The sequence below is a fragment of the Biomphalaria glabrata genome, chromosome 13 (assembly GCF_947242115.1).
Source record: "Biomphalaria glabrata chromosome 13, xgBioGlab47.1, whole genome shotgun sequence".
Lineage (NCBI taxonomy): Eukaryota > Metazoa > Mollusca > Gastropoda > Planorbidae > Biomphalaria > Biomphalaria glabrata.
In genome coordinates, this window is record NC_074723.1 from 8,291,857 (window position 1) to 8,317,630 (window position 25,774).

Sequence of the window (25,774 nt, forward strand, 5' to 3'; positions counted from 1 at the left end):
GAGTCAGTTATTGAACAGCTCAGTATATGGAAGTAATTACACCGTATGGCAATGTAGCAATTACATCTACAACTCAATAATGAACATTCTCATTTTACTAGATTGCAGGTACCAATTTCTAAACACTTTTAAAATAAGGTTTGTTTTTACCATAACTGAATCTAGTTTGCCTTCTGTATGTATGAATGTTGTTGTTTTTTTTTTGTTTTACTTCGGCGAAATATTAAATCTAAATTAATGTATATTTTATTCGTGATCCAGTGTGGCTTGCTTGGTAGACTTAAATACGATTGCTTTAAGTCGATTTGCATAAAAAAAATTTAAAATAAAGTAAATATAGTTTACAAATAGTTTGTTCAATCAAATAAGTTGATGTTGCGAGACTTTTAAAGAATGAATACTACGACCAGCTCTGTAGTTCTTCAAGATTTTAGTCCTGGTCAATTAATAGCCGGAATGCAAGTGTGTTCTGTCTTCTGGGCCTTCATTTCTGCCTTTGGTATTGTTGCAAATGTAATTAACATCAGGACATTCATAGCCATGGGCCTCACAGATGGAATGACTATATCATTTCTAATCTTATCTATAACCGACTTAAAGTTCTTGCTGGTCTCTATGGCGCTTAGCTTCAGCACCGGTTTTTACGTCTTAGAGACAATATCTGACTTTTGGCAGCAATGGATACCGTATAATGTAGGGTTATATTTCGCGAACTTGATTGTTCCACTCTCAGCAATGACATCACTTCAGACAAGCTTCATCGCCATAGCCAGGTGTCTGTGTGTAGCGGCGCCATTTTATTTTAAGGATATGCTCACTCGAAGGATAACTCTGGTAATCATGGTTTCTTTCATCCTGTTTTCAACAGCTGCGTACATCCCAGTTTTTGCTTACATGGGTGTGATAGACAAATTTGACCCTAAGCGTAATATGTCAAGGCCAACCGTCTGGGTGTCAGCCAGTCGGGAGCCCATCAAAAATATTGTCTGGACGATCCTAGCCATGGTTATCCCCCTTGCATCGCAAGTTGTCGTTATCATTTCGCTTGTCGTCATGGCAATGGCTATCAAAAATTCCCACCAATTTAGAATGGCTTCGTCTTCATTCACACCACAACCGAACAACATAGAACAAACTGGTAAACCCGCCATAAAAAGCGGGACCAAAATCACAGACAAGCTTTACAAATTATCTGGCAAAGACATGCAGATCGTCCAGCAGGTGGCGCTGATCTCCATTTTGCACATTATCTGCCAGACGCCGAAAATTATGTTTATCATTGCTGGAATCATTCTCCCAGAATTCAACTTCAACCGCGCGCTATACAACGTATATTTAACAATGAGTAACACAAGACTCATATTTGAGATGATCAACTCAGCCATCACATTGCCGATTTATTACAAATTCAACTCTAAATTTAGAAGATTGGCTAAATGTATATAAAACATAGTATTGAGACATTTTATTTCATGTTGTTAATAATGTATAGTATTTTTTATTCAATGATTAATGAAATTAGAACATAGGCCTACAAGTAACAAAAAAGTTTTTTTTACATCAATTTGTACTTTATACTATATTTATAATTATATTTGCTAATTATAATGCTTCGTTATTGCGGACAATGGTTATGCTTGCAGTGGATGAGGCAAAATATGTAGGTCACAGCTGGGACTGCGCAGCCACGGGAAATACTGCATTCCTCACTAATCTTCAGACTCGAAGACTAGCCTATTATTATTATTGCAAGTATTACCAGTATTACCAGTGAGCTTTGCACAATCAAGTTCTATATACAGTCCAGCTGATTTCTACATAAGACTCTGCGCAAAATGTTTATAAGCCTATACGTGGTCAGATCATACTTTCCTTATGACCAATTAGGTAGTTGTTTTTTTTTTTCAAAAGCTATATATAAACTGTCAAATTTCTAAGAAGTCGTTAGAGCCGTTTTCGCAATACCAGTAGGCCTTATCTTGTTCAAGTTTCCGTACTGGTCAAACAACTGGACAATCTTAACATCAATAAACCATTCCTTAACATACTGTTTGCAAGACAGAATGTTATTATTTGTTACAAGAATTATTAGCAGCTTTATTTAAGGAGTAAAGTGAATGGCTGACCAATTATTGTTTTCATGTTTGATTGGATGGCTGCCTGGTCGAGCGGTTTGCGCGCTGGACTGTCGTTCGGATTTATCGATGATCGAGGGTTCAAATCCTGCCCGCTCCCATCCCTCGTCGTCCTGTGGGAGGTTTGGACTAGGAAGTAAACTATCTTCAACTCTGAAGGAACATCCAAAACATGTAAAACATTTAAAATAGAGCAGAATGTGGGCTATGGACAGGCAAAGTGGTTAATTCTGAAGCCTTAGGTGGAGAGACTATTTAAATCATATCCTGCTTTGAAATCATATTTGTTTTTAGTTTTTTAGTTTTTACGACACAATACTCTTCGAAATAATAATAGACTCTCAGGTTATTACTTTATAAATACTTTAATATTACAACCAGTTATGTAAATACAACATTTCATTTCTCTTCCTGTCCATTTCTCCCGGCTTCCCCTTTTAAACATCCCTTCCATTCATTACACAAATTCGCACCATTATTCATGCACACCATGCTGCGCTACGACCGTAACAACCCCCTTGTTTTGAGTTTTGATTTTAGGCACATCGGCACAATTTGGGCCATGTCGTGCCCTAATCCTTTAAGGATCACTCTCCCTTTACATAACAAAAGCTAAATTTAAAAAAAAAATAAGTTATTCTAATGGATGGTTTTAAGGTCATACGATGTGAATGAGTGGGCATTGAATCGTATTGGTTTCAAAATCAACCACCGCAAGAAAACAAAGAAACAAACCAACTTCGAATAGATGTTTTGAGGTCATACGATGAGAATGTATGGGCATTGGCATCGTATTGGTTTCAAAATCAACCACCACAAGAAAACAAAGAAACAAACAAACTTCGAATGGATGGTTTTGAGGTCATACGATGAGAATGTATGGGCATTGGCATCGTATTGGTTTCAAAATCAACCTCCGCAAGAAAACAAAGAAACAAACCAACTTCGAATGGATGGTTTTGAGGTCATACGATGAGAATGTATGGGCATTGGCATCGTATTGGTTTCAAAATCAACCTCCGCAAAAAAACAAAGAAACAAACTTCGAATGGATGGTTTTGAGGTCATACAATGAGAATGTATGGGCATTGGCATCGTATTGGTTTCAAAATCAACCACCGCTGGAATCCGCTATCGGAATAATTTAAATAGGCACTCGCTGAACCTCCAAGAAAACATTTAACAATATCTCATTTAGTATGGGGATCCAACCCAGGACTTGTGTGACAGGCTCGAGCTAAATGGGAGATGGCATAAACACGGCTTTGTGTTGGACCGAATTGATGTTGGAAATCAAGTGCCAGTGCTTCTTGTGACTGAATTAGAGACAGTATTATAAGCGCACATTCTTAAAAGCAAGGGATAAAACGATATTATTAATTAATATCCATTCGTTTTAAGACACATTAGAAAGTAATATGTAAGCATGTAGTTTAAATATTGGACTATTAGTGTTAAGTTAAATTTTAATTTAGGTGATGGCCAGAGACTGTAGATGTATACGACATAACCACTGCCTGCTACACAAGTAAATATCACACCAGTACTGCGAGGACTATATGACGTAACCACTGCCTGCTACACAAGTAAATATCACACCAGTACTGCGAGGACTATAGGACCTAACCACTGCTGCTATACAAGTAAATACCACACTAGTACTCCGGGTTTAAGAACATCTTGATGGGCTCCTCTCCAGCCAATAAGACAAATTTAGTGTGTGACAAAAAATGAGTAAACTAAATGTAAAGACATTCCAATGTAAAGATCGTACCTTTTCTTTAAAAAAAGTAATTATGTCATAACGTTTGATTCAGTTAGGACTGCATATAAGTAATAGTGCCCTTCTTAACACAGTTTAACTACTTAAAAGTGTTTAAAATGAACAAACAAATGTTCTTCTTAAGTTCTAATGTGGGCTCCAACTGGACTTGAGGCATGGGCCCAAGCGTAACGGTACGTGACGTTTTGGCGCCGCCGTTTTTGGCCCCGCCGTTTTGGCGACGGGACGTTTTGGCGCGAGCCGTTTTGGCGGCGGGACGTTTTGGCGCGAGATATCATTTGACGATAATTTAATAAGCACGTAGCTTTTATAACAATGTTCGTTTCACTCTACCATAATATTGTATGTATAGTATGAATTCTAACACCGATCAGCGAATTGTTTTTTTTTAATTATAAAGGTTTTGCTTATTTCATGAATATAGGCCTATAAGTCAGATTCCTGAATGGTAATGACATGCTATATATGAATTCTGCTGATCGCACTGGATGACATTTCTGAATTTCTTTCCAAAAGATTTTTTTTTATTTCACATTAGTGTAATATACGAACTAGCTAAGTGTCACACTTTAATATAACAAAAATCATGTTAACATCTAAAGCTCTATTACGCAGAATGACGACAATAACTCCACACATAGTAAAGATCAAGACACGGAATGTGGTCAGTACAAACTTGAACGTGAATCCACAAATATAAACAAACACTCTGGGCGACAATAGATAGAAACAAATTCACAACACTAAGATACTTTGAAATGATATATTTTGAGAAATTGGGTAGGGGTGATTTGGGTGACACATCTCGCTTTGACGCAGGTAGAGTTGAACAAATGAAGACAAGACCAGCACCGAGCACTGGTCGTTGGCGTCATGTGTCTGGCGATCATCTCCATGGGAATGGTCATTACATGGGACACCTATCCCGCCCCCTCTCTTCTGCTCACATTTCACTCCTTGTATATACTCTTTCCTCAACCCCACCCCTCTCTCACGCGTAAGACAAATTCCAGCGACTTAGGCAAATAACCATGGTGTCTATGTATACTTCACTTATAGTATTTGGAGAAACATGGTACATGTATTATATTTTTACTTATTATTAGCAAGTGTTTGGTATGTATAGCTGGAGATACCTTACAGTCATTAAATAAACAAATGTTAATGTAAACAAATAATTGCATCAATTTTTAGTCTATCATCGTTTCATTTTGTTTTTTTTGTATTTAATTTTAAAGTAATATCTTAAAAACTTTTTTTTAAAATAAAAGTGTGCCTCTTAATAAACACGCGTACACAAGCCAAAATGTTTATTAAAGAAAATGATGTGAAAAACAAACACACATTTACATTTAGTACGTGAAAAATATGTCTTAACACAAACACTTATGCAAAACATAGATATGAATAATTCTTTTAAAATAAATAATACAATAAAGGTACATAGTGTATTTCGCGCCAAAACGTCCCGTCGCCAAAACGGCTCGCGCCAAAACGACCTTCGCGCCAAAACGGCGGGGCCAAAACGGCGGCGCCAAAACGTCTTGCTTCGCAAGCGTAATGAGCTCCTTCGCGCCATGGTTGCTACGACACAGCTGTGGGCCCCTATTGCTTGTGGGCCCTGGTTCATTGAACCCCTTCGCGCCATGAATTCTACGCCATTGTGTGTATGTGTATGGTATTGTAATAACGTCTATACTGTTGAAATAGTATACATGTACTCGAAAAAATATAAGCCTGTTCTTTTTACGTCCCATGATCAACGTGTGTCCCGCTTTCTCTCCCCAAATATCTGGTAATCTTACGGTCAGACTAATGACGTTGCAGAAAAGGAGTAGACAAAGAGACTATAGGTAAACAGGTCAAAGGTTGGGCTTGGAGCTAGAGCCATTGTGAATGGACTGCTGGGAAGTAACGACGGATTTAGAGGCATAGGACGATCATCCCATTATGTTAATAAACAAAGATCAGGGGCGGGCTGGCTATATGGGCATTCGGGCTAATGCTCGGTGGGCCGGTACGCCTATGGATCGGTAATACTGCCGAATGGGCCACTTTGAATGAAAACTCCTGTTTACGTGATTGCCCTTCGCATTAAATTTAATAAAAAGATCTTTACAAACATTACTGTGCAATATTGGAGGGCACACGGCCTGTAAAATGGTTTAGCTTGTACCCCTATACCGTTCTTCTGGTAAGCTTCTATCCTTTATACACTCAATACGATTACCAAACAACATAAATTGATAAAAAGCCCGCTTTTTTTTTTAGCCCACACAACTTGTGTGCCGGTTCGTATGGTAGTGTCAGGGGCAGGTATGGTGAGAGTGAGTGTGTTATTTCTTTGTTGTCAGAAGCGGCCTTGGCAGGGCGCGGGGCCCTGGGCGAATATCATAAGCGGGGCCCCGAGCCGTAAGGGAAGACTATAGATATATATCGTACCACATCACGCTAACGGAATCATCCGCCTCAAACGCTGAAGGCCTTATTTTTGTTACAAAACATACTATATTATGTAAGTACTGTACTATCGGCCTTTAAACTACATAAACTCAGAGTGTTCTCCACCTTAACTTCTGGATCTGATACGTCCACAAAACGCTATGTAAAAGACCGTCTCGACAGGTCTGGGAAACCCAAAATTCTCGACCTGTATGGCGACATTTATGCACTACGCAAGACAGCAGGGTTTCTGTCCAGGGCTTTTGCAAGAGAGGATTTGAGCCTCTCAAGCCCTCACTCTAATGGAGTTTGATGATGATGATGATGATGTAAAAGACATGTGTTCTTTGTGACTAACATCAAGCGTGCAGTCAAGGATGACGGGTAAACATGCCATCGTTTTGAATCCTATGTCCAATGTACTGGTCGTGAGCCTCGGCGTTCCTAAGATGTTCTTTCATCATGTTACACGGTTCGGTCGAATATGTCAAGCATCTCAACCAAGCCTAAGATCTGACCGTTGTTTGGCGCATAAAGTTTCTGACTTCTCCCAAGAAATGCGCTGATCGCTAGAATTCTTGCTAAAAATGCTCGCTAATGCAGTTTTTCTTTTCTAATTGGTTCTAGCATCAAATTATCCATTGCGCTACCATTGGACATTCTCAAAGCTTAATCATACCACATACTTATAAGTCGTCCTGCGGGAGATTTAGATTAGGAAGTAGATTATCTTCAGCCCTGAAGGAACATCCAAATCATTGAAAATATTTTATAAGCATTTTAACGTGATTTACAGAAACCTCGTGCTGTTGAACTTTATTATCAAGATGTTTCCACTACATAGAAAATGCTTCCTAATGGCATGCGTCTCAAATAGCCTCTGACAACCAGTCCAACTTCTGTGGCTCAGATATTGATTCCGGCGGAACTGTTTTCACTAACAGCAGAAGGGGCGAAGGCGAATAACTGGCGCCTAAACCAGTAAGCTTCGGCAGGGTGGGGGCTCGTTAGCAATGGCTGGCTACCCACCTAAGAGAAAGAAAACTCTGAATTCAAACCTCTGCTGACTTGCAGCTTTACCCAATCATGGGAAAGGCTTCGAGATTCAAACTTAAGGACAAATCAGGAGCCGACGACCCTTCGGCAGTTTGCAGCACCCAGTGCTACACCCTGGCAGAGCCTGCCTCGCCGCTGACTCCAAACTGTATCGGCGCCTGCCGTACCGTTCCTTTGGATACATCAGCTGCGTGGAGAGGGGGGGGGGGGACTGATGTGTGGGCGACATTGTTCCGACTACATCTAACGCCCAGGCATTCATCTCATTTCCATGTGATGATCCATAGTCGAAGTAGGCCATATAAATGTCCCGGAAGACTGTGATATAGTAAGCTTTATGACAAACAGATTAAAAAGGTCGCCTATTTCAACTTTCAGGCATACTTCAAGACATTCGGGGAATTCTTTTCACATGGTATCATTTACTTTCCTAGTAACACATATTATTCACGATTAAATAACTTTTAGAACTAACAAAGGTGATGACATCATCATTAAAAGAACATCTCTGTCCTGTGCGCAATAATTTTAGATTATGAAAAACGGTAATAATAAAGAATAATTAAAGATTGAGTACATTCTTTTTGGACAGCTTTTTCATCACATATTTTCTGGCAGATTGTTATAAAACATTTTGTTATAGTCTAAGTCTATGACTATGTGAGCCGCTTTGTTTTAAAGTTATGATATTATATTATCAATTCAATCCGACTTGCTACCTTTAAGAGGTCTTATTACTTCCTCTGTTTTTGAATCTAGTATTAGCTAGCTAGCCTAGAGCCTCGCCATGGTCTCTGTTGTCCAAGGTGTTTTGTTGATTATACTGTAGTTGAGATTCACCTCTATGCTGTACAGAATTTTGCAATACTCTTATGCACGTCTGCTTCTTCTGTCAGAAGAGTTCCACTGTAGTTCTTAATCAATGTGGGTTGTGTTACAATTATGTGTATTTATGTGTATGTATGTGTGTTTGTTTACTTGTTGTCTCCCTTGTTCTACTGCTCAGTGTGTTCACGTGCTCGCATGTTTTTCTCAAGTATGTTATTAGTGTGTATTAAAGTCTCCTGTTAGTTTTTTCCCTTTCTTGTCATGTCAATAAAAATGTAATTTAAACAGCAGTGTTGTTTTTACATCCTAATTGATAATATAACAGGTTTAGCATCATGTTTCAAGTTTAACAGATCTAAATTGTCCTGGCTTTTAGTGTTTGATATACTTCTTTTTGTTATTGACATCTTTCAAGCTACTGTCGATTAAAGTGCGCTGGTCATTGATCCATTTTGCTTTGTCGACTTCATTTTCATGCGTATTTCTTTGTTGGTTGAACTGTATTCTTGTACCCATATACGTTTGTGCTTTAGAATGACCACTGACCTATATATATTATTATATAGGTCTGTGCAACAGACGTATCAAAATAGCTTTTTAAAATATCCGAAACGAAACTAAATCTAGTCTACTTTTTAAATTATATGTTGCTAGGAGCTAGAAAGATGGTGTACAGCTGTTTATTTTTGCTCCACATACTAGTCTAGATCAAAAAGTTAATAATAGATAATGTATTTTTATAAATCAAGATAAGGTCTAGAAATAGTCTAGATCTAGATTCTAGTTGACATCACAAGATTAGAAAAAATATATGATTATTGAATCATTGGATGCTATTTGAATTTCCAGATCTGGTTTTAATTTTAATTATTTAAATTTTAAAACTTTAATAACTTTTAATATAAATATTATTATAAACAACATTTATTATGATTTATTACATTTAAATAAAACATTTAAATAAAACAGTAACTTCACTATCTTTCGTTAAGGCAAAGGTAAGCTTTTAAAATTAATTTTCATAAAGGTAGACTATTTTTGAAGTTTGTTTTTAATTTACTAATTTTTTGTGGTAATAGATCTATCTAGATCTAGATATTATTATTAGATTAATAGAAGATAAGATTCTAGAGCTAAAATCTAAATTATAATATATTACTTCAATTTAATTTCAATTAGTTTTTATATAAATTTTTATAAATTAATATAACCAGTTAAGGTGAGAGGGTACTAGATCTAGAATAGATGCAAATTTAGATCTGGTGATTCTAGTCTATCTTGTAGATATAGTCTATCAACCAGTGTTTCTCATTTATTGATTTCAGTATTGTCAATCTTGCAGTAGGATAGGGTACACTTTTAGATACCAAGTAAAGAATCTCAGATTTTGGTGCTGAAGTTATCCAAAGTATTGAAATATGTTTTCTCAAAATTTATTGTGTCTGCCTTTGGTTCACATTGCCATAGTTTATAATAGTTTATTATTTTCAGTTGAATATTAAAAGTCACATAGATTATTATGTTTAGCTCTTAAGAGGATATGTTTATCAAATTTATTACCAGTTTTTGATATTCTTCCACAAATCCAAAATAAAAGCAAATCTTTCTTGATGTCTCTAGAACAGTGTTTCCCAAACATTTGATCTATGCGTACCCCTTCTAGAATTTTCATAACACTGAGTACCACTCTCCAACCCCCCAAAAAAAAGATTTATTTTAATAACTATCAAATTTATTTTTTTTTGTAGGCCTACATGCACACAAAATAATAATTACTATATTAGAATTAAGTATTCAATAAGTGAGTTTATTTTTGCATGCTTCAGAGACACATAAAATACATTCTAAAAAAAAAGGAAACCAAGTTTTTTACATTGAAAAAGTGGGCGTGTTGTAACGTCGTTATCCATTTCCTGATCTTTGAAGCAATTTGTTTTAAAATGTAAAAATAGCACCGTATTTGAGTTTGTAAAAACTAAATAATAAAAAGGATTAAACGCTTATGATATTTTATTCTAATTTATAAACTACATGGGTGTTTTTAAAACATCAGCATAGTTAACTGTGTGCAACATGCACCCCCTTGAAACTCTTCCCATACCCACAGGGGTACGTGTACCCCACTTTGGAAAACACTGCTCTAGAACATTAAATCAGTTGCCAACTAGGGAATTAAAGATCTTTATATTCATATATGTCCAAGCATAATTTCTGAATATCTTTACTTTCTTAAACTAATGAGTCTAATGTCAATTATGTATGAAAGCAGGTAAAGAAAATCATAGTGTGAAAATTCCAGCAGCTGCTTGAATTTCAGAAATATCCTGTTAGGCAGGCAGTCATTGCTGCACTTTTTATTTCATATTAAATATTGTTGGATTTTTTTTCTTCAGCATCAGGAACCCATTGTTTTGGAAACACTAGTAATGTTAACAGTTGCTTGAATGTTTACAGCTGTATGATATATTAGTTTATTATTATTTTTTTTTTAAATTATTTTTTTTATTAATGCTGAAAAATTATATTTTTTTTTACATAGAACTAAAACTTAAAGCCCACAACCATGGAGTACACAGAGAATGCTAAGATGTTGATGGGCTATATTAGTGATGAAGATATTAAAGAAAGTAACATAATGAATTATGAGGGGAGTAATCTGGACCTTACTAGTAGCAGCGATGAAGATGAAGAAACTTTACTTCTTGATGAGTAAGGCTTTATTTTTAATTCATATTTAGTCTTGAACGAGTATAATTTTTTTTTAAAATGATATTATCATGTCCATTTTTAATATAGATGATAGTTGTGGATCAGTAGATGATTTTTGCTGGAATGTTCCTGAGAAAGTATTTGAACTTTGGAACTTTCAATATGATCAACTATTTAACCATCAAACCCTAAAAAAGCACACAAAAAATATTGTAATAGAATTTCTGAACAAGATTATTTTTTCAAACCTTTACAGAATATCAGATGCTTATAATGCTTGATACTTTCTAGCATTCACTGCTAAAAATTGACCAATACTGTTTGTAATCAAAATGTGTTGATAGAAATTGGGAATGTAAGGCAGCGATGAAGATGAAGAAACTTTATTGTTGTTGAATAAAGAAGTGTGATTGATGGGCACATATAAAGATGGACAGATAAAATTCTAAAAATAGTACTTTAAAAGTCAAATTATAGAGGAAAAATTTGGAGGTCAAAAGAAGGATTGTTTAGGGGAATGCTGGAAAGCGACTATTTTAGGAACTGGAAGATGTTGATAGCCTCTGAATTGACAGGAAATGAAGATGGTGAATTAACATGAGTTACAGAATACAAAAAAAAATAGTAATTTTTTTACTTTTCCTATAGAACAAATTTGAGTGTAGCTGTTTTTTTTTTTTGGTGGGGGGAGGGGGGGGGGTTGTTCAAAGATTCGTGTTTAACTATCCAACTTTTATAGTTGACCCTGTCAGAGACCTTTTCTTTTTTTTTCTTTATTTGTCTTGCTTAACTTCTAGATCTGTATTAAATTTAGATTTTTTTTTTGTTTTCAACAAAACTTCATTATTTTCAGTCAAAGTTACCCTGAAACTAAACAAGAAAAAATCAGCTGGCAGGAACAGATTAGAATGATGCAGCTCCGCAGCCACATAAACCAGCTGTTAGATGAAGTCAAACAGGCTCAGTATATAGCTGATAAAACCAGGTAATATAGGTCTGGCAAAGAGTTATCTTTTCTTACCCCCTTTTTGTTACTGTAGGTAAGGTGATGTGCAAAGACTGTGACTTCTAAAGCTTTGAGAATCATCTAAAAATTTACAATTTTATTTTATTTTTTTCCTTCTTTGCTTTTAGTTTTATTAGCACATTAGCTCTAAAACAATGTTCCTATCAATTTGATTTTTTTTTTTCAGTGGCCAGCATTTTTTTTTCCATTACCTTTTAATGCCTGAGTTGTAGAAATTGTATAGAAATACTTTGATAGAATAGGAGTGTGGATTTACATTACTTGAGAATAGCAAGCTGAAATCCCATTGCTACCTTTTCTACAATATAATTATTGTAATGTATTGTTGTTGTTGTTGTTGTTTTCATCCAAAAACATTTACTTGTCAGAAAATGATTTAAACCCCAAAATGTTTTTTTATTCTTTGATAGAGAAGAGTTAAAAAAATGTAAAATGCAAATTAAACTCTTTGAGGGAGAGCGTGACAAGTTGTTTGATGAAATCAAAGCCAAAGAGGCAGAGAACAACAGGTAGAATTATTTTTTAATAAAACATTTATTCATATTTATTCTTATTTATTTGTCTTTAATAGTTTTAAAAATGATTGAATATTTCTTGTGTGGTTCTCAATCTACAGATCGGCCATTGATAGATTATGTGCCACCCACGAGCGTGTTTGTAAAGAATTGGAAGCTGAGCAAAAATTGGAAGCAGTAATAACAGAAAAACTTGACCAGGCAGAGTGAGTTTTTTAATCCAATATTTATATTTATATTTATTTATTTTTTTTACTGCCATTGCATTGGAGTGTATTACTGAGTGATGTACCTTGCTTGACTACTGATCTGAAGAAGAATAGAATTTTTTCTTAGAAATTAAATTTGAGCAAAGATACCCATACTCCCCATGTCCACAGAAGATAATGGACTGTAGTGCCTAGCACACACAGTAATAACATGGAGGTTCACTATGCAAATACTAATAATATATTTCCATTTCATTAAAATAAAAATATTTTGCTTGGCTTGATTTAACACTCATCTTGAATAATGAATAATCATTCTCAAAAATGACTATTAGGTTATATTTCTGATGAGATTGTTTGCTACAACTACTTTTCAGTCATTACTTAGTGTGTTTTGAAAATGACAATTTCGTTTCCTATTTTATTCACATCTTTGAAAACATCTTAGTAAAACTGTAGATTTTTTACTTATTTTGTACAAAATCTTACAATCTTACAAAAATGAAGACTATAAAATCAAACAAAAAAGTTTTTGGATCAATAGTTGAAAATACAAATGCCTCAACATCTCAGCTTTCCTATAAATAAATTTCTATGTTTACAAATTTGCTGATTATTTGTCAGGTATGATTTGGCTCGTGCGGAGTTGGAACGGGGAAAATTCATCCTAGCTGAAGATGACCTGCTTCAAAGGGAACTCAAATTAAGCCAGGACAAAGCAGAGATGGCTATGGTTAGACAACAGAAAGAAGAAATATTCACCAAGCAAGCATTGACAACAAAGCAAAAAGAAAACAAGTAATTTTTTGTTTGCAGCTTAACACATAATGTTTTTATGAAATACAACAAGTTTATCCCAGTACTTAAAGTTTTAATGTTCAAATTAAATGATTATAAAATTTTATTATCCTTATACTGTTGAATATAAATGTATGGATTAACTAAATGCCAAACAGGAAGAATAAAAATTTTCCTTGTTTTAGAAAGTTTACACTAACAGCCTTCAAATAGTGAACACTTTTTTCTGCTTTAGATCTATTCACCTTATTAAAATAAGATCTATCCTATTTAAAATTGCATAATAACTTAACTAATAACATTAGAACATATGGTAACATTTATTAACTCTTTCTCTTCTGACCGACGATACAAACGTTGATTCCATCAGAATGTGGTAAATAATTACGTAGAGAAAGAGTTAAGAAAGATTTTGTGTAAGAAAAAAATTATTCAGTAACACTAAAGGAAGATAACTCACATGTCATTCAACATAAATAAATGCAGACCTAAGAAAATTAACATAGTGTTTAGATAAACACTAAAATATCTAAAAGCTCTCTGGTCTTATTTAATTCTTAACTGTTATGAAGTTGGGGACTTCACACCTGACTCTTTTACTAATTTACACCATCTCTCTCAGTCCTCAACAGCTCTCAAGCAATTTGCATTCTATGTCCTTCATTTTATCCATTTATTTTCCTTTTTGTCTGTCCCACTACAACTTATATTTAAAAGATTTTTAAAAATTATAATTTTTTTCTTTCTATTTCTTGTTAGCTTTAAGTTCTGGCAAAAGAAGCATTGATATTTTATAATGTATTTCTTTTACTATCAGGTTAAAGAAACAGGCAATGTTAGAAGCTGACAGGAGACATAAACATGCTGTTGAAGAGGCTGAAAAGAGTCATGAAAGAGCCAACAAGTATTTGAGTAAGACAATGGCCAAGTAAGTGTATGAAATACTGTCTTGTCCATTATACAGGATGTAGTCCAATGTGCAACAATAAAGATGACAGACATGCAGGTGTATGTATACTGTCCAACCTTAGTGACCTGTAAGAAGTACCATTCTTTAGTTGCTGATAGCATAGTTTGTTACAGAATCTTGTTGTTTATATTTGAATTAGTAATGTGTTAAGAACTTGTAATTTTATTCTCTGTGTAAAGACTTGTAGTTTATTAATAAAATCAGTTGCTGTAACAATAAATTAGAGTTTCTTTATTGAGCTTCTGTGTCATGAGTAGGTGAATGAAAGAAACAAAATGAAGACACTACTCTTAGAACTATTCAATCATAATTACACTTTTAAACACCATCTAGCAGCAGTAGCAGAAGTACTATTACTTTTTATGGACAAAAGAGTTAAGTGGTAGACTAAAGTTGTATCTTTTCTGTGCATAGAAAAATTCACTTGCTTATCTTATAATCTTAAGTGATGCAAAATAATTGGTTTACTTTCTTCAAAATAGTATCTATTGAAAAAAATAATTGTATATCTAACAGACTCAAAAAATAATTGTATATCTAACAGACTCAAAAAGCGACAAGAAGAAGAAGCTGAAAGATATAAAACTGATATGACAAGAAAAATGGAAATGTTACTGAAACTGAGAGAAGATATTGCAAATAATAAGGTGCCTTGATTTTATACTAATGTATTGACTTTTTATTTATTATTTAAATTTAATATAAAAGTCTTCAGTGTGTCTGATTTTACTGTCTGGTGCTCATACTTTTTATGAATTGTACAGTAGTACAATACAAACAAACAAAATTTTTCCTTAACTGGCTTGAGTCTAGCATTTATCATTAGCTGTGAGCTTCTTCATTGTTCTCATTTTTCATATCAAAGGGTTCAGATCAGTAATCCTCTATCTGAGATGAACTGCGCAGTTCTCAGTATAGTTTTTTTCTATATGAGGGTTTTTGGGGGCCAGAGTTTTGTTTGGGCCTCGATTAAGTATAGCTTTGGGAATTAATTGTTATTTCAAAAGCTTTTCTTTTTTTTTTTCTTGTTAAATAGGATTTTCAGTCACACTATTACAGTTACATTAATGTATTTCTTTTTTTTTTTCAACTTTTACACATTGCATATTCCAAAGTTCTAAAACGTTGTTGAACATATTATTGAATTTCTAGAATAGTAAGAGATCACTGTAATCATCTTTTTGTATCACCATTATATTGACAATAATTATATTTTCTTTTTCCTTTCTTGTGTTTACTGTACATGTCTATAAATGGCTGTTACCTTCAGCATTAGTTATGACATATAAGACATTTACCTTCTATAAAAATTATTGATGAAAGTGCTGTCTCTGAAATGCATGGACTGAAAGCACTGACACTGATACACTTTATTGCTGAAAGGGCCAATCTTTTTCTAACTTTTCCTTTTAATTTTTTTATGATCTAGACATTGTAAATTTTTAAATAATGTAATTTCCTAAACTAATTATTTTCTTCAAATTTTTTAAATATATCTATATATCTTAGGAAAACTTACGAGCCATCAAAGCGAAAGATCAAGCCTGGGAGAATAAAAAAAAAGCTGCTGAAGAATTGGAAAGGGAAAAAATCTTAGTTGAAGGTGGCAACCCGGATCATTCATTATTAGTCAAAAAGAGAAAAAATGAAATGGAGAAAATGAAACAGTATGTCTAAAGCATTAATACTTTTTTTCTGTTCAAGATTTGAATTTATTAGTTTTTTAATCATTTTCTAATAAGGAGCTTGTCATTTTCTAATAAGCAGCTTGTGATGGATGATGTTTGGCATATTAGGATTTTTCAGGTCATTTTGCGCTATTTGTGTATTAATTTTACTTTTCACTATTCTGAAAATCATGTGAAACCAATAATAATATGACCTCCTTCTGTTGCAAAGTGACTACGGATCATCTTATAGAAAGGAAATTAATGCCTGGGCATTAGCTATGGTCAAAACGATGTCACCCACACAGCAAGTTGTCAGCAAGCTACTAATGTGTCAAAAAGTATAGCTAATACAGTTTGGCATTAACAACATTCTGCCACTCTGGGCTGCAAGCCGCTTAAGGGTTGCCAACTCCTGATTTTTTCCTCAAATCCTTTCACATGCTTTTGTATAGCTGCAAGGCATTAGAGGTTTAATTTCAGAGTTTTTTTTCTCTCAAGAGGGTAGCCAGCCAAGGCTAACGAGCCCTCCTGCCCTAAAGCTTACTGGTATCTAAACATCCAAAATCATACTCCTGATAAATAAAACCTGTGCTGGGCTGAAATTGTTTACATTTCTAATTTTCAGACAATTTGAGGCAGATCAGCAACTGAAAAGAGTTCAGATTGTTCAGAAAATTGTAAGAGAAGAAGAAAATCTTAAAAAGAAGAAAAAATTGCAACCTTATTTATGGGAATGGCCAGACAGAGAAAAAAGCTTGGTAAGTCATGAATATGATGTTGTTCTTATTGAAGACTCGTAAATTATAATAGAAACTAAAAAATTTTGAAGTGCTTATATTGTCACCCTCAACATGGAATCATTCTGGGCATGGGCGGTGAGCATTTTTTTAAACTCATCATCATCTGTCCATGTGACAGTTCACATAACCAAATCTCTCCACTTTTCCCAGTCCGCAGCTTTTCTTAGCAGGAGAGGCCAGTCCATTCTTTTATGTTTTCCAGCCAGCTTTTCTTTGGATGACCCTTTCTTTGTGCTCTCTTCACTATACCTTTAAGAATAACTTTTCGATAGCGAGTCATGTCTTACAATATGACCAAACAAGCTCAGCTTTTGTCTCTTCACATTATTGAGGATTTCTTCCATTCTACCTGATGGCAGCTGTTCATAAAACTTGAGCTTGGGCAAGTCTAGTTTCGAATTGAAGGACTATCTGAAAGTACTCCCTGACTAATAGTCTGCTGCTACCATACAATCTGTAGTGAAAGCAAAATGACTCACAAACTACTAACTTGCATGAAAGATTGTTTTAATATATTAATCCCTCACCAACTAATGAGCATCTTGTTGTTGTTTTTTTTAATATCAACATCAACTAAAAATAGAATTAGTTCATATTAGCTAACTTCATATTTCAGAGAGTTCCTCCAAGAAAAGCCAAAATTCCTAAAATGCTACAAGATTACATAGCTGCTGATGATGAGATAAGTCCTTCCAAAGAAAATGTAACTGTACAAAAGGAGCTGACAAAGGTTAGCGCAAATTTTTGTTTATGATTGATATGGTTGATTTCTGTTAGTACTGCTCTATAAAGACTTATAATAAAATTAAAGAAATTGTATTATGTAAACTTCATCTCAGAATGCATTGTTTTTCATTGTGGATGTATTAGAATTTTTTGTAAATAAGATATTTTTAACTTACTAGTAACACTGTCCTGTGAAAAAATTTAGAAACAAATACTAAACATAATCTGTTAAATTTTTGTTATGAAAATTATATGCTGTATCTGTTGCCATTCTTATGTTTACATGTGCTTGTATTTGTCCGTAAGAATGTGTTCACGAAATGTGTGTTGTGTGGTCATTCAGTGTATTAAAGCCATACTAAGGGGACATGGTTTTTGACTCTGTTATCATTATGTTCATAACAATTTTCTTTGCCAAATGTCACTGAAGACAACTTTTTAATAACATTCTAGTCTGCTACTTAATATGTCATTAGCTTCTGGTCAAAGACATAGTCTTTTTTTTTTAAATAAATTAATGTAAATTAGCTAAGTTCTACAAAATTTTACATCTTCGCAATATTCTGTCTTTGTGCATTTTCTATTTATTTATTGTTTATTGAGCTCTTTGATATTTTAATACTTATAGTTATTAGTTTATGGAGAATGCCAAAAAAATTTGCTTGAAAATTATTGAAATTAATAATGTCTACTTAACATTTACCATAAAAGCATCAATCACCTAATCTATCTGCTACTACCAGTCAGACATTACAGTATGAACGTGCTTTCTTTTTATTTAAATGTTGTTGTTTTTTCTTGCTCTTGATTTTTATCATAATTATCTTTTACTGTGTTACTTTTTTTAGAATTCTTACAAAGTGGCCAAACCATTTTCTCCTCTAGGTCAAACTGAAATTTTGTCATAATGTTTTTTAAAAAAAGTGAAATTTACACCTTTCAAAAAGAAAAATGTTATTTTCATTGTCAGAAGTAAAAATAAAATGTTTTCAATGTTGGGTTAAATCTGTGAACACATGATGTGTCTTGACCAGGCCTCCCATTATAGAATTAACATGTCTGAGCAGATATTATAACCCGGTGCAGGATGGGCCATTATCCCATAAGTTCTTATTTTGCATCATGGCCAGGCCAAACTTCAACCAGGTGCTCTCACCACATGGAGGGGGAGGAAATCATGTCTCATACTCATTTGATTGTCTTAGACTTGCCATATACACTTGACTTTCATATAGACATGCATGCATTGCATTGCACAAAATCAACAGGAGTACAATAAAAAGAGGAAGACAATGTTACACCGCTTATCAAATTAAGTCAGATCTGCCCTAGCAGTAGCCCAGTTTAAAACATTTTTTTTTCATCTTTTAAGCCTATTAGAGTGGCAGGTAATAGTTATAAATATAAAATTACTATTCAGAAATACTTCAATGATTATAACTGGTATATAAGTTGCAGTCTTCCATCTGTATTTTTATATTTATTTTAAAAAATTTTTCTCAGAAGATTTTAGAAGTTCAAACTGTTAGATCCTCAAGTTTCTCAGACAACGATCCACCTGCTTTGGAATATGTGATTATTTAAAAAAATTTTTTTTTTGTTTTTTTTTTGTTTTGTCATTTAATTATGTTTTCAGTTTATGTTCAAGAAACTTTTTTTTAAACTTATCTTATATATTACTGACATTACTTTATAAAAGAAGATAATTACATCCTATGCATTTCATGATAATACATGTTTGTTAGTATGTGGAAAAAAAATTCTTTACACTTTTCAACTATAATCATTCCTAAATATAAATTTTACAGTATGTTATGTTTCTATTAATTAGAACCTATACAAATTAAATACTTTGAATCTTTGTACATTATTAAAGAAAAAAGAAAAAATAATAATAATGTTGTACACACTAACATATTTATTCTATTCTAAGTTCAGACTAAAAATGTATTAATCTGTAAAAGAAAACAATGATTGAAATAATAATAATTCTCTTTAGCCATCTACAGGATTAGTTCCGAAGATCAACAAGAATCAGCCTCTTCCAGATATAGTAGCTGTAGATGAGCCAGATAATAATGAAAATAACTTTAATAGGTCAGCAGACGTTGAGGATGATTTAACAGTGGTGCCTTCATTTGATAAACCTGATGAAGACTATACTTTTACAGAGGAAGAAGAGGTCTCCTTTTTTGGAGTTCACAAAAATTCCAGTCATTACTATTTTCTGTTCAATTTTAGTCTCTTTTTTTTATAATTGTTTAAAAAAATCTATCCCTTAATTCTGGTTTTTGATTTTTCTTGTACATTTTTTTATTGGATAAATATATCAGATAACAGTGAAGGCAGAATAATATAAGCTTTTGTTTTTATATTTTTCTGCAGGCACCTGGTAAATTAACTAATAAATTTAGGTATTCATGTTTGCATTGTATAAATATGTATAAATGTATAAATAAAAATAGATGTGAACCTCTTGAGCAGTTGCCATATATTTAATTTTTTTTTCATTAAATAAATGATAATTTCAACATTTAATTAATAAATACAATACATACTTGTTTGCATTCCAAATTATTCAATCAGATTTTTATAATTGATTTCTTTCAGCATCATATTTTTTTTTATTTTGAATTTGAATTTTTCATTTTGTTTCTGATATAACAAGGAATTATATTTTGTGTTTTTTTAGAAACAGCTGTTCTAATATTTCATAACATATCCTAATTTGTTTTTATTAGAAGATATTTTTCTTTTCCAAAATAAAATTGTTCAAATATTGCTTTGATAAGATTCTCATAACTCAATTTTGATGACTTTAATAGCATTCTATGGACTATCATTCTAATGAAGTGATAAAAATGAAGTAAAAGACTCATTTATTTCGCTACATTATTTACAAGCTTCATTATTTATATTCAACTTTTTAATGTTTACAGACATCAAGATGTCAATAAACTTTTAAAAAAATAATATAAATCTTCTTGTACTAAACATCCTACCTCATTTTTATTATGTCATTGGATACTTCACTTGTTACTGCATTGTTTCTCTTATTATTTGTATGCCCTTGGGTATTTCACTTGTTACTGCACTGTTCTATTTGACATGAAAAATAATGTTGTCAACAATTCTGTACTGTGTAGAATGAAGAAATATGGGAGGAACAACTTGAGAATATATCTGGTGAAGAACAAGTAGAGGATACTCACTCGATAGTCAGTCAAGAAGAAAATACAGTCAAGTCAGATTCAGAACCAGAAGAAGGTAACCCTAATTTCCCTTCATAATCATTATCTCTTGAACAAAACACTAGATTCTAGATTATTAAGTCATTGAAAATTAAGTCTTTGTTTTAGAAAATAATTTTGAATTATGAATAAAAAATACCAGAAGATAGTCTGATTTACATTTTTATTTAGTTTATAGATCTAATGATTTAGACTAACGCTTGACCATTTTGAGATACTGGAACAAATGTTAAGAATGTATTATTGTATTATTATTATTATATCATTATCAATATTAATATTTTTTACCTAATTTTTTTTTTTTTTTGTCATCTTTAAAAGAGCCTCAAGTAGACTTAGCTAAACCAGAATTTGAAGGACTTTGGAACAAACAGACCAAACCAATTAAGGTTTCTAAAACAATTGAACAGCCAGCACAAGTTGGCCATCAAGGCATGAGTAAGATGGAGGAGGTATTCATTGTTCATCCAACAGAATGTCACTTTCTAATATATTAGTAGGCCTATATGTGACTTGTCACTCTCTAATACAGAAATATATTAGTAGGCCTATATGTGACTTGTCACTCTCTAATACAGAAATATATTAGTAGGCCTATATGTGACTTGTCACTCTCTAATACAGAAATATATTAGTAGGCCTATATGTGACTTCTCACTTTCTAATACAGAAATATATTAGTAGGCCTATATGTGACTTGTCACTCTCTAATACAGAAATATATTAGTAGGCCTATATGTGACTTGTCACTCTCTAATACAGAAAGATATTAGTAGGCCTTTTTGTGACTTGTCAATCTCTAATACCAAAATGTAGACCTATATCAGTATATGTGACAAGACCAATATATATATATATATATATCTTTGGGGATTTTTTTGCCTTAATTCAAGAGGGCTTTGTAGAATCTCTCATTTCCAACTCAGAGATTTCGTAGCTTTTATTTTTCTAAATAGTGTACTGCTTTAGTTTCCACTTATAAATAAGTTTCAATTCTTTGATAGTAATGAATATAAAAACAGTGTGAGATAACATTGTAAAAAAAAATGAAATATTTTATAATGAGTTTATCTAAGTACTTTACAATTTAGATTATATAGTAATGAAGTCAACATTTTGACACAAACAAAACTAACAGTAAAAAAAATTAATGTGTTGTTGTTTTTTTTCAAGGAAATATTGAAAAAAACTTTGGAGAAAACAAGAAATGGAATAGTGACCACCCAAATAGCTGCAGGCAAAGAGTTTAAAGGGCCACCATTCTACAGCAAACCAGATGTCATTCATTTCAAGGTAAACTATGAATTAATTTTAAGCAACAGATTCAATCCCAATTCTTATATCTAGAGACCATAAAGAGAAAATAAATAGGCTAGTTACTTCACTTAAAACTTGAGCTTTTTTTTTCACTTTCCTAATATATTATTTGGTGATGGGATTGATAATATTATATTTAATTTAACCAAAAAAAAACCCATTAAAATAAAAATAAAAAAATCAAGGGTAGTTCAGAATAAATTGGGTATACTACTATAATACCCCTGTATACCCTCCCTCTTCCCCCCCCCCCCCCCAAAAAAAAATATGTATTCAACAAAAAAAGTTGCACTAATAAATGATAAATATAGTTCTTTTATAAAGGGGCAGTCATCAAATGGTTTAAATACAAAAAAAAAGATCTTTTTAGATTTTTTAATACATTTTCATTCCATGACAAAATGTCTTTTCAAGGATTTTGAAGTTGGTAAAACATACAAGAAGAAAATCAAGATCACTAATGTGTCCTACACTTTGAACTACATCAAGTTTGTTGACATTTCTGATAAACTCAAAGACTTTATCAAGATTCAGTAAGTAATAGAGTTCATTTCCTTGGCATGTTTATAAATAACATTCACTTCAATTATGGACTTTTGTGAAATTCAATTGTTGTTTTCAAGGCCACCTGTTAATATTCCCTTGTTGTTTCCCCAAGGAGTCTTCTTACGCAGTTTCTGCTTGCCATATTTTCTGAATTAACTATGGGTATCTCTTTTGGATTTTAGCTTTTGAATTAACTTTTTATTGTAGAGCTATATGTGATATCATGTTGAAAGTGCCAAATATATTTTTAAAGATTGTTTGCTTTGTTTTTTTCAAAATATTAGTTTTAGTCAATCTAAAATTAGAGTACTTATTTGACAGTATATTTAGGAGTCTAAAACAGATTTATGTCTAAAAAGTGTTGTTTTATTTTTTGGGTGTTTTTTTTTTACCATGTTGATTCATCTTTTCTTTGACTTCTCTTGTGCTCTGAAGCTTATATATCTGTGGTATATTTTAGCAAGGTTTTTCTATTGATAGTCATTCTCACTTGTGCTAAAACCACTTTGCCAGTGTCTCTCATTACAGCTTTCTAACAAAGGTGCAATGAAATGTATGAGGACACATTGGCTGTTAAACATTGGGGGTACTTTTGAGAAACCATGTGCTAATTTATTAATTATGGTATATAAAAGTTACAAATAGATAGATGCAAGAACAGTAGTTGATTATACATTTAAGAGAAAGAAAAAATATTTTGAAAGTATTTACTTTCAAATTTAAAAAAAAAATGTCAGCCCTCAACGTTCAGAATTTATTTTTTTACTAGATTTGATCCACCTGGGCATATGTCAGCTGGTTTGACTTGTGATTTATTAGTGACATTCAAACCTATGGTAAGTAGTTGTTCATCTATTTAAAACTTTTACTTTCAAGTAAAACTGATAACAACATTTTCAGGTTTTGTTTGTATAGTTGTATTTAACAATAGTATCTCAGGATGGCTGCCTGGTCGATGGTATGTGCACTGAACTGTCATTCAGTCGTCTCGATGGTCCCAGGCTCATACCCTGCCCGCTGACATTCCCTGTCTTCCTTCTGGAGGATTGGACTAGGAAATAGATTACCTTTTACTTTAAAGGAACATCCAAAACATGTCAAACATTTGACAAACATATAGTCTCGCTAGGGTTGTGGGCCCTGACAGACTTATGGCACCATTCTATCCCACACATAAAAGTCTAATAATGCACTGAACTATAAACAATCAGGATGAAATATAATCTAATCAGATAATATCATTGGGCATAGTATCATTACATTCAAAGAAAAAAAATATTTCTAATATATCTTCACACCTTGTGGCATCATGTGTCTGTGTGCCAAGCTATCACTTTGGCAGCACTGTTCCCACACGTCTCAGAACAGGCAGAACTCAACATTAGACTGTTGTGATCCCAAAACTAGTTCCCTAGAACATAAAGAAAATGGATCCTGTATTGGTTTGTCTACCAAGGAAAATGATGGTGAGAGGAAATACATAGCTAAGAAAGGATAAACAGGATAGCATAGGACAACACAAACCAGAGACCAAGGTGTAAATAGTTCTTCCTAATATTACTTGTAATAGAGAAACAGGAAGGATGTTTTGTTTTATTTTTATACACAAATAGTTTATTAATCTATACAACAGCTCAGTTCATCTGCACATTTTATATATAAATACAGCATAAAATGAGATCTACAATATATGATAGTTTATAACACATAGACAATCATATTATCCACAATGGTACAGAATGAATATACTTATATCTAAGATTACTCCAATTAAACTCTCTCTCCAGTTGTAAAATCAAACTTCTCTCCAGTATTATAAACTGTCTCTCTCTCAACTACCAGAACTCAGTTAAATGTATTCAGTGTCAAGCTTTAAACAAACTGTCAGTCTCCAAACTCTATGTCATTGATCTCTAAAACCTGTTCATACACTTCAGTTATTCTAGTTGAACATTTTTCACTCTATGACTTCCTTTAGTCACAAAAAAACTAATGGATTGTCTCATAGAAATAAGTTAAATGACTGGATGTTAGCTGTGGTAAGGACTATTCCCCCCTCTCCTAACATCTGTTGGATCCAGAGGAACGGCAAGTGGCCACTACAGTTTGGGAACAGCATTGCAGGCTTTGCCAGGGTGTAGCACTATGTGCTGAAAGCTGCCTTAGTCTTGACTCCTAAAGCCTTTCCCTTGTTTGGGTATAGCTGCAAGGCAGTGTAAGGTTTGAATTCAGATTTTCTTTCTCCTAGGTGGGTAGCCAGTCAAGGCTAATGAGCACCTCCTTCACAAAATACTACTATAAAATACTAATAAAATATATTTGTTATACCTTTATTACGTTCATTGAAATAGGGTTACACACAATTCTTACCACACCTTCCTATTTATGAAGCTTCAAGGTGGGGGAAAAAAAGCCAATAAACAAGCACAACATCCTACACTTAACTACTTCAAAACACATTAAAGGTGTTTAATCTCAATACTTGATCAATAATAATGCACATGGAACCAGTGTAAATCATAGCTTCTATTTCATTAATATTTATTTATGAGGCATATAATTGAAATTTGATATTCATGCATTTTCTAGATATTCATTTGATCTTACAAGAGAAATATTTTATTGATGATAAGGTTGTTGTGGCGACTAAGTGGTTTATAATCTTAAAGGATAATGGTATTTATAGTGATAAACAGAAATATGACAAAATCTTAATTTCTCTATTAGTTGTAGCGCAAATATGATTTTTGTTTTAAATAGATTTTGTTTTTAATAGATTAATGAAGATCTGACTGGAAAAGTGAATTTTCTGACACAAACAGGACCTTTTGAAATACCATTGATCTGTAGTACTAAGAAATGCAAAGTAAGTAATTAGTGAAGTAACAAAGAATGATATGCAGGTCAGTTGCTTGAAATGCAATCTTAAGTTTTTCTCATTTATTCTGTTTACTACAGCCTCTACCTAGAAAAACCTTCTTATAAGATGTCT

The 25,774-nt window shown here is 33.0% G+C and overlaps 2 protein-coding genes across 2 annotated transcripts in view; both read left to right on the forward strand.

Annotated features, from left to right (window-relative positions):
- The first annotated feature begins 393 nt into the window (after positions 1–393).
- LOC129922400 (neurotensin receptor type 2-like) lies at positions 394–1,446 on the forward strand. Its single transcript, XM_056008341.1, has one exon. It carries the CDS (start codon positions 394–396, stop codon positions 1,444–1,446), a length of 1,053 nt encoding a protein of 350 aa, XP_055864316.1.
- Positions 1,447–9,187: 7,741 nt separating this feature from the next.
- LOC106056048 (cilia- and flagella-associated protein 74-like) overlaps positions 9,188–25,774 on the forward strand; it is a 52,763-nt gene continuing 36,176 nt past the window's right edge. Inside the window, exons 1-19 of the mRNA XM_056008342.1 lie at positions 9,188–9,242; positions 10,784–10,953; positions 11,807–11,938; positions 12,391–12,489; positions 12,597–12,701; positions 13,329–13,502; positions 14,320–14,430; positions 15,017–15,119; positions 15,982–16,139; positions 16,768–16,900; positions 17,559–17,672; positions 19,172–19,240; positions 19,668–19,850; positions 20,815–20,935; positions 21,241–21,371; positions 22,093–22,212; positions 22,651–22,769; positions 23,552–23,618; positions 25,559–25,648. Of these exons, the coding sequence (XP_055864317.1) occupies positions 10,808–10,953; positions 11,807–11,938; positions 12,391–12,489; positions 12,597–12,701; positions 13,329–13,502; positions 14,320–14,430; positions 15,017–15,119; positions 15,982–16,139; positions 16,768–16,900; positions 17,559–17,672; positions 19,172–19,240; positions 19,668–19,850; positions 20,815–20,935; positions 21,241–21,371; positions 22,093–22,212; positions 22,651–22,769; positions 23,552–23,618; positions 25,559–25,648 (2,175 nt within the window). The 5' untranslated portion in view covers positions 9,188–9,242; positions 10,784–10,807. The remainder of the gene's footprint in view (positions 9,243–10,783; positions 10,954–11,806; positions 11,939–12,390; positions 12,490–12,596; positions 12,702–13,328; positions 13,503–14,319; positions 14,431–15,016; positions 15,120–15,981; positions 16,140–16,767; positions 16,901–17,558; positions 17,673–19,171; positions 19,241–19,667; positions 19,851–20,814; positions 20,936–21,240; positions 21,372–22,092; positions 22,213–22,650; positions 22,770–23,551; positions 23,619–25,558; positions 25,649–25,774) is intronic.